The 10079-nt window shown below is 42.2% G+C and overlaps 2 protein-coding genes across 3 annotated transcripts; both read left to right on the forward strand.

The window, feature by feature from the left end:
• Window positions 1-1639: 1639 nt before the first annotated feature.
• On the forward strand, window positions 1640-5151 carry OTOS (otospiralin). Of its 2 annotated transcripts, none has more exons than XM_068145715.1 (4): window positions 1640-1737; window positions 2032-2131; window positions 2467-2493; window positions 4686-5151. In XM_068145715.1, exons 2-4 carry the CDS (start codon window positions 2080-2082, stop codon window positions 4868-4870), a joined length of 264 nt encoding a protein of 87 aa, XP_068001816.1. In that variant the 5' UTR covers window positions 1640-1737; window positions 2032-2079; the 3' UTR covers window positions 4871-5151. The 2 variants fall into 2 exon arrangements, with proteins under 2 accessions (XP_068001816.1, XP_068001815.1); XM_068145714.1 differs by having other exon boundaries at window positions 2041-2131.
• A 706-nt stretch (window positions 5152-5857) lies between these two features.
• Window positions 5858-8587, forward strand: COPS9 (COP9 signalosome subunit 9). The gene is made up of 3 exons (XM_068145420.1): window positions 5858-5970; window positions 6083-6155; window positions 8161-8587. Exons 1-3 carry the CDS (start codon window positions 5908-5910, stop codon window positions 8196-8198), a joined length of 174 nt encoding a protein of 57 aa, XP_068001521.1. The 5' UTR covers window positions 5858-5907; the 3' UTR covers window positions 8199-8587.
• Window positions 8588-10079: the final 1492 nt, after the last annotated feature.

Genomic DNA, 10079 nt, shown 5'->3' on the forward strand with positions numbered 1-10079 from the left:
ATGAGTTGGCACAGCTCAGCGTGCTACAAAGCACTCTTTCTTTTCCTTCCTCAGAATATCTAATTAATTTTTGGCAGGACTATCTAACTTCATGTGTAGATAGAAATAAACTCCAGCAAAGCTGGGGCCTCCTGCAACGCCACTCCCCTGGGTCACTCTGCTCCAGGACTCTGGAGAGTACACAAATTTGCCCCGCGTGATGCTTCTGTGGCAGACAAGTGGATGTGTTAGAGCAAAAGACCCAATGTTAGGACCAACATATGCAGTTAGAAAATGCAGGTGTCTAGAATCAAGATAATTGATGATTTTGTAGACTATAAAGGCAACTGAAAAGTCCCAATCAAGACAGAGCAGATCATCAGCCTTACGAGCAGATCATCACACCATGAAAGTGAGCAGTGAGCTCTGAACAGGAATTTCAGTAGCTCCTTTCCGGACTGGAGCCATTTGGAAACAACTGCTAGGTTTGGCAACATGACCTGAGTGGCCACCTTGTCAAGGAGCATGGAAATCTCCACATCTCCCCATCAGCTGCACTTTCTACTACACCTTAGTCTCTGACCACACCTGATGCTATCAGGCGTTTTGTGCTAAAAGAATACACACATCAGCCAAATATTCTCCAAACTGTATTCCCCCTCCAGACTTCAAAAAGTGCTGGATCCATTTGGCAAACTGCACAGAGTGGAGTCCAAGCTCCTGCTTGACATTGGGAATCTTTCCAGCCAACCAGCGTAACGTGAAAATGCATCTCTGTAGGAAAGCAGAAAGTATCTATGGAAGGTTTCAGGAGAAGAAAGAACAACAGGCCACTGATACTGGAAGGATAGCTTGATGATAAAGAAGAGCTGACCTGCTAAACAACCTGAAGTGCCAGACACAAGGACACTTGGCTCCATGCTGGAGAAGATCAACCTGATATGGGATGAAGATAGCAATGGACAGCTGCATATCAAAGGAGAAAACTCAATTAGCAGCAGTGGTGCAAGAATGTCAGGGAATTGCTTACCCTGCTCGATTTTTCCTATATAAGCTGCTTGTTCTGTACCAATAAACAATTCCTGCTTCACCAACAAGGGAGTCCGTGCATGCTTTCCGAAACATCTCAATGCACCTTTCTGACCCACTTTGGAGACTGCAGTACCTGCACCATCAGCATGATTCAGATACCTGGGAACCCACTTATTTGCTTAATGTAAGCCAATTGATTTCAGTGGGCACTTGGTGCTTATATTTTAAGGATCCAACATCAGGACATAATCAGTGTGAGGTGTTTGTGGGCTTTGTGACTCAGCTGGAGGAGGAGCTCAATATCCTCTTAGCAATTTTCTCAAGTGATTCTTCTTAAAATCTAGTTTTCTAAAGAGGCAAAAAGAAAGAAAATCAGGAGGGTAGCAAAGGCAATGTCATTGAATTTGCTTCTGGATTTTCTCCCTCTGTCTTCAAAATACAAAAGCGGTCTATCCAAAGCTGGTTCTGATTTCCTCTCCGAAATGGCCCCTGTCTCTTCCATGGACAGTGCTGAAACACAACACAAATGTAAGTAGTTAAAATAATTCTACCTGAAGGAGACAAGATGGGATTGGTGTAGTAACTCAGTGACGTATCTCTCCTTTTCCTCCCACTCTTCCTTAAACAGCACTGCTGTTTTACAGCAATAGAAAGCCTGTCGGCGTTTTGTAGCTGTCTTGGAGCTACAGACCTTTACTACCGCAAGAGGAAGAAAAGGAGAGAGAGGTAATTTCTGCAGTGACATTAAGTTAACCACAAAGTAAAACATCTTCAGAGACACTTAATTTCATGCCAGTTCAGAGGAGCCTTTTGGATTTATGCCACTTGAAAAATTAAATACCAGTACACACTTCAGGACTTGTGGTTCTTTTAATACTCTGTGTTGCAGTTCAGATACTGTAAGGTAATGTAACTGGATCTTCTTGTGGCTAAACTAGTAATTAGAATCTGATTTGGAACATATAATAACAAGAAATAATAGACTTTGCATAATTTTTAATCTCTCATAATAATCCTCAGGCTGTACAGATTATTTTTCAGAAACACGAGCATTATCTTGCAGAAAGGATGACATTTATTGGATTATTTTTCTTCTGTATGCTGATGAATATGCTAACAGGTAAGATTACTGCTGAATATACTCTTGTTTATTTTTTGCAATCAGCAAGAAATATTTTGTTACTAATACAGTACCTTCTGTTTCATATCAGATGCTGCTCATGTATTAATCACAACCGCTGTACCTGGTAGTTAAGAGTACTTGGTTTGTAGCGCTGAGTGACTGCAAGTCCTTATTCAGCTGTGAAAAAAAAACAACTACTCCTTTGGCTATACTGAGGGCTCTATGTGCGCATTAAAGAACTTGTCAACTTTGGGCTACACAGCAATCTTTTTATTAACAGCAAGTATTTCTGTGTGAGAGCTGGTACTGATGAGTTTCCTCTTTATTTACAGACGCCCGATCAATCCGGGATGGAGATGGTAATCCTTCATTTGCTTTCCTTCCCTTTGATTCACTAACAATTAGAAGAGTCATTTGTAACTCCCAGACCTGATCCCCAGCAGTGACTTTGGCAAGAATGAATACTAACCTCAGTGGTCTGTGGAAGTGCTTTCATTGAGCTCTGGTGGAGAAAGGAGACTAAATTTTTAGAACTGTCTTTAACATGTCCTAAAAGCTGACATATGAACACCTAACGACAGAGCTAATATACTTTCAGTCTGAAAAGAAGAAGGAGTTATGGTCAAATCACTTTATTTCATAGTACAAATTGTGACTGGGAAGCACCAGACTTATGAACAGACAGAAGTTTGTCTGTCCCGAACAGTAATACTATATCTGTGCCTGGTTATTGGCAAGAAATACTGAATTCCATGACAAAAAGCATAAAATTTACAAATTGCCACAAATCCAATTAAAGGCATGTTGGAATAAATCCCTTGGCACAGCTACCCTGTGGTTCATGTCACTTTGTGTGATTAGTCCATTGGATTAGCGTTTGCCTTTGATTAAAAAAACCCTCAGCATCCTAATGATGTTTACACTGGCTTACTGAGGGTGATACCAGCTAACCTCTCTTTGCTGCTTTCAGAAAGCATTCTTTCTGAGCACAAAGTTGCACAGAAGTATCTGCAGTAACAAGGTACTGTTACTGCTGCTGTACATCTCAGTTGGTACACTAAGCAGGACAGCTTTCAGCATCCCAAGTGCACAGATACAAATATGAAGAGAGAGGATTATAACAGATATGGAAATCAGAAATACAAATACATGGAATAAGGGCTAATAAGATTACTTTAAATGCAAAACGCTTTTCCCTATGCTCCACTGTATTTCCTTATGGCTCTAAAATCTTTTGAATGCATCCTCTGTGTTTTCACTCTTTTATGGGCACCATTATATTTGTGGACAGCAAATACTTTTGCAACAACCTCTTACAGAGTCAGGATAGTGTGTGTCAATCTGAAAATAAAACCTTGTTCAGGCAGCATCCTGTTGCTCTCATTACCAACAATTATGGTTTTCTTTCACACTGGGCCAAGCATCAGACTGCAAAGTGAATCTAAGGTCAGCTGGTATAAACAGTGAGTTCCTCTCTGCAGACAGCATTTGGCTGGTTCATTTAGTTTGTTATGTGCCATCTGTGCCTGCACTACAAACTTTACTCTGTGAAATTAAGGTCTGACAATAGGATTGTTGAAGGCTTTTAATTCCCACTAAAGACCCTGGTCTCAAGATGAGCCTGGTGAGTGGAACTGCTCCCATTTATTTAAAGGGCTTTCAATCAAATGAAAATGCTGGGTTGAGTTTTTACTGCACAGAAAGACATTTGTGACTATGTGGTCTCAGTTTACATTTTATATATGCTTCTATGTTTGCCCAGATTCAGGCCAAAAGATTGCTGTCTCCTGCATTTTCAGAATGGATTTTGTTTTCCTTTTCCTGCTGACTTTTAACTCTTGTTTCAATGAGTATTTCCTGTTTTCTCAGATATTCCTAGAGTGGGCACAAATACAGCAGCCGTCTTCCAAGAGGCAATGTCTTTCCTTTCTGTTTTCTCAGCTTATTTTCTGCGGCCTCCTGAGATGAGGCACAACTCTGCAGTTTGAGGCCATGTTAGGGCAGCATGGATCCAGGCCCCAGGAGCCCAGGGTGGATGCTGCACATCTAGCTTCTGCTGTAATTCAGCTGTCTTTGTGCTGAGATGGCAGAGGAGCAACTGCATGGCCTTTTCCCCTGGATCTACTGAAAAGAAGGCTCGCAGGGTCACAGTGTAGATGATGGTGTCTTATTCCTTATATTTTTACATTGGGCACAGGAAATGGTATGGAATGAGGGAAAATGGATTGTAATTGCTCCTTGCTTTCAAACAACCAGCAACCTTCTAGATATTAAAGCAGCCCAATGAATTCTTGAATTGCTCCAAGTGCTGATGGTGTCCCTTCATTCTTGCTCTCCATCCTGTCTCACTCTGCCATTTGTGGTGCAATCAGAACAGGCAATCTTCTGTAGAGCATGGCATGGAGAGGGGTCAATGGCCCTTCCTGCCTCTCTCCTGCCAGATATCCCAAGGAAGTCTAGCCCCAAAGCATGTTGGCTCCCAGGTCCAAGCTTTCAGCAAAACTGCTTCGTATTACAGTAATGTGCAATATTCTATTTGTGTTTCTTTTAGCTCCCTACCGGGAACCTGTAGCCTTGCCGTACTGGCCCTTCTCATCCAGTGATTTCTGGTCCTACGTGGAATATTTCCGAACCCTGGGAGACTACAACAGAATCAATGAAATGGCCAGAGCCTTCTTTGCCCAGTTCCCTTTTGGGAGCCACCTTGGCTATCATGTGCCTAACCATGAGCACTAACTGCTTTGCTCATTATTTCTAAAGTTGGTGTCTTGGCAGTGTTGGGTTAATGGTTGGATTTGATGACTTTAAAGGTCTTTTCCAGCCAAAACAATTGTGTGCTTCTAAGATGTTTCAGTGAACACATGGCTGCCAGCAAATGCACCATCACCACCTCTCAACCACTTATTAACATTCATAGCAGTCACATGCAGCATTTCATGCTTTGAAGTAGCCTTTTCCTTTTATACAATTTGTGCTTTCATGTGAACTCAATAAATTCCTTGATTGTGTTGCACGGTTCTAAGAGGTTTTTTACACCACGCTTGCAGCCCTGACTCTGGAACCTGCTCTTTGTGTGTGTGTGTAGACGCTAAATACCAGCCCACTCCGTTTCAGTGGTGTCCCACCAGGACAGGTGGCTGAAGAGTAGTTCCAAAAAAGGGTCCTTTATCCAGTGTGCAAAGACAACTTGACACACAGAGTTCAGACATTTGCTTCATTTCAGTTCTGCAGAAACAAATCCAGCACTGTTATCGCAAACAGTAGCAATTTATATGTAGCACAAAGAAATGATGATTGGTTACATGACTGTGTATCACATAAATCTTTGCACCCATGCTCTATCAGTTGCCTAATTCATTATACTACAGGGGTCCCACATCTACATTTAAATTATCCTCCATGAAATCACCACACATTATGTAGGGAACACTTTATAATGTTTTGGTCTCAGGTTCCTTCCATTCTTGTTACCCTGGTCTCAGACCAGTTTATTTAGCTTGTAAACGTTGTAATTCTATCCTTCCGACACCAGAGAGACCACCAGCACAATTCATAGTCACAGCCTTTGCAGAGTTAAGTGTGCTCCCTTAGCAGCCCGTTGGCTACCCCGGCGCCATCTTTCCCACTTCAGCCCCCGCCGCTGCCGGCTGCGCGTAACCAGCGAGACGTGAGGCCGCCGGGCGCGCAGAGAGGCCGCTGCGCAGCCTCAGAGCGGAAGCAGGCTCCGCGCGCCCGGAAGTGGCGTTGTGGAGGGGACGCGCGGCGCTTCCGCCATGAAGCCGGCGGTGGACGAGATGTTCCCTGAGGGAGCCGGTCCCTACGTGGATCTTGATGAGGTGAGGGGATGTTGAGAGGAGCTGCCTGTGAGGACGGATGAGGGTGGTGGCGGGGCTCCTGGGTGGTGGCGGGGCCACGCTGCCCGGCCGTGCTCAGCGCCTGCTTTCCCAGGCAGGGGGAAGCACGGGGCTGCTGATGGACCTGGCTGCCAACGAGAAAGCGGTGCACGCCGACTTCTTTAACGGTAAGAGCCGCCGCGCTCCGGGAGTAGCGGGGCGGGACCACCGTGACATTTGCCCACCCAGTGGGGAGAGTAACGTCTAGGGCCTGCAGAAACTGCAGGTTATAAAAGCAGGCCTCCCTTGGTTTCTCTCGAATTTCATCCTTTGGTGCCTGATAGTCGCTGAAGGTCTTATTAAGCACACTTCTAGTGAGCGGTAACATTAGGAGCATGGTGCAGGTGAGAATGATAAGATGCGTTTGTTCCCTCCTGGAGGTTTTAGGCAATTTAGCAGGTTAGTCACTGCAAGGGAAAACGTCTTGATCAGTTTGCATAGCACATAGGTTGCATTAAACAGTGCAAATGCATAGACAGAACTTTACAGAATTGCCTTTAGGCGTTATGCATACATCTGTATCCAAAGCAAAATAAATCTTTGGTCATTATACACTTTCTACATTTGAATGTCAATAGTATATAGGTAAGTACATACAACTACTTTTAGAGAGGTAAACAGCTATTTATGTAGCCACTTGGAGGTAAAATATGCACCACCACCTGGTTCCTAAGCTTTACACTTTTAAAGTGTGTTTAGACATTTCATAGAATCACCCAGGTTGGAAGGGTCCTCCAAAGGTCTTTTAATACAACTGCCCTGCAGTGAGCAGGGATATCCTCAACTAGATCAGGTCACCCAGAGCCCTGTGAAGCTTCCCCTTGAATATCTTCAGGAATGGGGCCTCAACTACATCTCTGGGCAACCTGTGCCAGTGCTCAAACACCCTCATTGTAAAGAACTTTTTCCTGACATCCAATCTAAATGTACTCTAATTTAAAATCATTGCCCCTTGTCCTGTCACTGTAGGTCTTTATAAGGAGTCCCTCTCCAGCCTTCTTGCAGACCCCTTTCAGGTACTGGAAGGTGGTGATTAGGTCTCCCTGGAGCCTTCTCTTCTCCAGGCTGAACAACCCCAGCTCGCTCAGCCTGTCATTTCAACAGTGAATTTTAGATACGCTATTAAGTTTAGTTGCTGTGGTGGTGGTGTTGATAGCACAAACTGGTATTAATTCAGAAATAAAGTAGCTTTCTCATGTTGCTCAAGACTTAGAGTACAGGAGTAAAATTAAATTCAGCTTCAATATACTCTTATACTCTTCAATATACTCTTTGTTGAAGCCAGCATGTTCAGGAGCAGGTATTTCCACAAAGTTCTATCACCATGTTGTGGTATTATATTCTGTTGATAGTTTGAGAGTCTTCCCAATGTGTATTAATCTTCATCTATTTTATGGCACTTATATATTGCCTTCTGTAAGAATACAGACCTGGTTGCAGTTATGTTGTTAGTTTATGCTGAGTATGCCAAGAAGGTGCTGAGTAGTTGAGAACTTTCCAGAGACATCTAGAACAGCTGTCATTAGCCAGCCACATTTCATATCTGAGGGACACAAGTTTTCTCAAAGAGAAAGGTTGCTAGCACTTTCACAGCAATTACATGTTTGGGTTGTTTTAAGGAAGGGATTTTTGACAGCAGGTTACAAATGCTAATGTCAGTCTGCTAAATTTGTAAGCATATGCCTAGATACTATGACCTCAAGCCAGAATTCTGCAGGAAGGTGTACACCTGACACTTGCTGCATGCATAGAGCTACTACTTGTTTATTTCTGAAGTCTGGGAATCATGGTTGATCCACTTGGAACATTAAGGCTGCTTAATGTGTTTATAAAAGCCCCTTCTTTGAATCTTCACTTTGCTTTCATGAATTTGATGACAAAGATTGTGCTGTGCAAATGAAGCAGTTTAATTTGTGTATGATAGAGAACGTGTGCACAGGTCTGCCTGCCTTTCTCCTGTCTCATCCCACCCCAACATTGCTAATCATCTATTACCAGAAATGTAACTGTTACTCATCTAATTCATCTTTATTTCTGTCTTCAATACAAATCATGAATTGTACTGGAATGTTTGCATATATGACTGTCAAAACTTTTAAGGTTAATTTTACCTTGTCTTATTTTTCTGACCAGATTTTGAAGATCTCTTTGATGATGATGACATCCAGTGAAATTAGCTGTCCAGCTATGCAGTGCTGAGATGTGGATTTTTCTCTAGGGTCTCCTGCAGTGTCATTTATTTATTAAAATAACCAAAACAGGAAAATCACAGAGGGGGGCAAAAACCTGTATAAGCTGCTTGGGAAATATGAAGACCAGATGGTTAAAGAATAACTTAAAGAGGGAACTGTGGGCTGTTATTTCTAGGAAGCTGTGTGTAGATTTGTCTTGAAATCTTACTTGCTGATGTGCCCATTCAATAAAATACTGAAAAAGCCACCTCTCTCTGCTTTGAAAGTAGATATTGCTGTCTTCTGAGAGTGCTTAGAGAAAGAATGAATTATTTTTTCTAGTAAACATTGTTACTTTTGGATGTTATATAAAGATACACAGCAGGGTACATTGCTGCCTTCCAGAGTTTTGTTCATTTCACAATATGGGATTATCTGAAGCTGAGATGGTTGCTTGTCCTGAGTGGTCTGACTCATTTGCCAGTCACACCAAGAACAGTGTGCATTGTCTTCTGTTTCAAGAAAGATACTCATCTACAGTCAGAACTTTTAATTTAGGAGGCACAGGAATAAAAAGTAGTGATTTTTACCTTGGTATTTTAAGTTTGAGGAACATTCTGGGCCTGGGCCATAGGAATGCTTAGGTATAAAATACAGTTCTTGAAACTGTACTGTATAGAAAGAAAATAATTTCAGGATTCCTTTTTCCTGCAGCAGGTCATGCAGTTATTTGTACTTACAGGTATAGTCTCTATGAATTGGTCTGTTAGATATTAGTTCACATTTAGACAGGAGTTTTTGGAGCACTTGTAGAAGTGTTTCACTTTGAACAATTCAGTGACCAAAGTGAACCTAAAAATGAAAGGAGCAGGTGAGTTTTTACTATGTTACTGCAGAGTCAAGGGTTCAATTCTGTCTAATCTAAAGTGCATTCTATTAACTGATCACAGAAAAAAGTACTGTGGCTGTCTGCATCTTAAAGACTTCACACCACTCAAGCTTCTCCTGGAGTGAAACCCTCTCCTCTTGTACTTCTCTCCTGTTTGTCTTTTGAGTTTGCCTGAAAGGAAATTTTGAATGTAGCAGTAAGTATACTGGCAACTAAGCTTAAAAATGTAATCACAGTAAACCCAGTGAGACGTAGGTGTCCTTTTATTGTGTTCCTGTGGATTTCTGTATATCCTGTGTTTCATCATGCAGTGTACATTAAATCAGTGTTCTGACATTTACTCTGCTTAGTGTCTGACATTACAGCATGTCCCTGAAGGAATGGTCCCGTGGAAGCGGTCTCCTTTTTAGTGCTCACTTTACTCAGAGTCAGGAGTTTCAAGCTTTCCCTAACACCAGTGTAAACATTTTGATGTGAGTGGTAGCAGCTGTTTGAACATTTCTAGCTTTGATGCTGTACTTTCTCTTAATGGCTTTGAGAAATGAGCTGCTGCCAGTAAATGGAGATTGCATTCTGGGAAGGTGCAAAAGATTAAATAGATTCATGAAGCCACTCTTCTCCTCTGCTCCTTTAGCTACTTTTCCCAATGCACAGGCTCCTCAAGATGGTCACCTTGGGTTTGGAATACTTCTTGTCCCGTGTTTTATACAGAAAGGGTTATGCAAGGAACAAAATGCCCTTCAGTTTCAGATTTTTCCTGTGTTGCCATTTGTCAGGCTTTTCAGTCTAATTAGCCAGCAGGCAATCAGCCTGTTGTCAAGAAATAACCACAAGATGTCAAAATAACTAGTAAAAATGGATTTAAAGGGCATTTGTCTGCCTTGGCTGTTTACTTTACTGAGCTTTGATTCTTGTATCTTTTATGGAGAGTGACACTGCTCATAATAGGTGTTTCTGGGTGAAAGAACAAGCCTGTTCTATAGCAACAGTAT

The sequence above is a fragment of the Melanerpes formicivorus genome, unplaced genomic scaffold (assembly GCF_026170545.1).
Source record: "Melanerpes formicivorus ecotype bairdi unplaced genomic scaffold, bMelFor1.0.p_v2 SCAF_12, whole genome shotgun sequence".
Lineage (NCBI taxonomy): Eukaryota > Metazoa > Chordata > Aves > Piciformes > Picidae > Melanerpes > Melanerpes formicivorus.

Coding starts and splice junctions, on each gene's coding strand:
- COPS9 (XM_068145420.1), top strand. CDS start 5,908: ATGAAGCCGGCGGTGGACGAGATGTTCCCTGAGGGAGCCGGTCCCTAC. Junction 5,971..6,082: donor CCTACGTGGATCTTGATGAG/GTGAGGGGATGT, acceptor CTGCTTTCCCAG/GCAGGGGGAAGCACGGGGCT. Junction 6,156..8,160: donor GCACGCCGACTTCTTTAACG/GTAAGAGCCGCC, acceptor TTTTCTGACCAG/ATTTTGAAGATCTCTTTGAT.
- OTOS (XM_068145715.1), top strand. CDS start 2,080: ATGACATTTATTGGATTATTTTTCTTCTGTATGCTGATGAATATGCTA. Junction 2,132..2,466: donor GCTGATGAATATGCTAACAG/GTAAGATTACTG, acceptor CTTTATTTACAG/ACGCCCGATCAATCCGGGAT. Junction 2,494..4,685: donor ATCAATCCGGGATGGAGATG/GTAATCCTTCAT, acceptor TGTTTCTTTTAG/CTCCCTACCGGGAACCTGTA.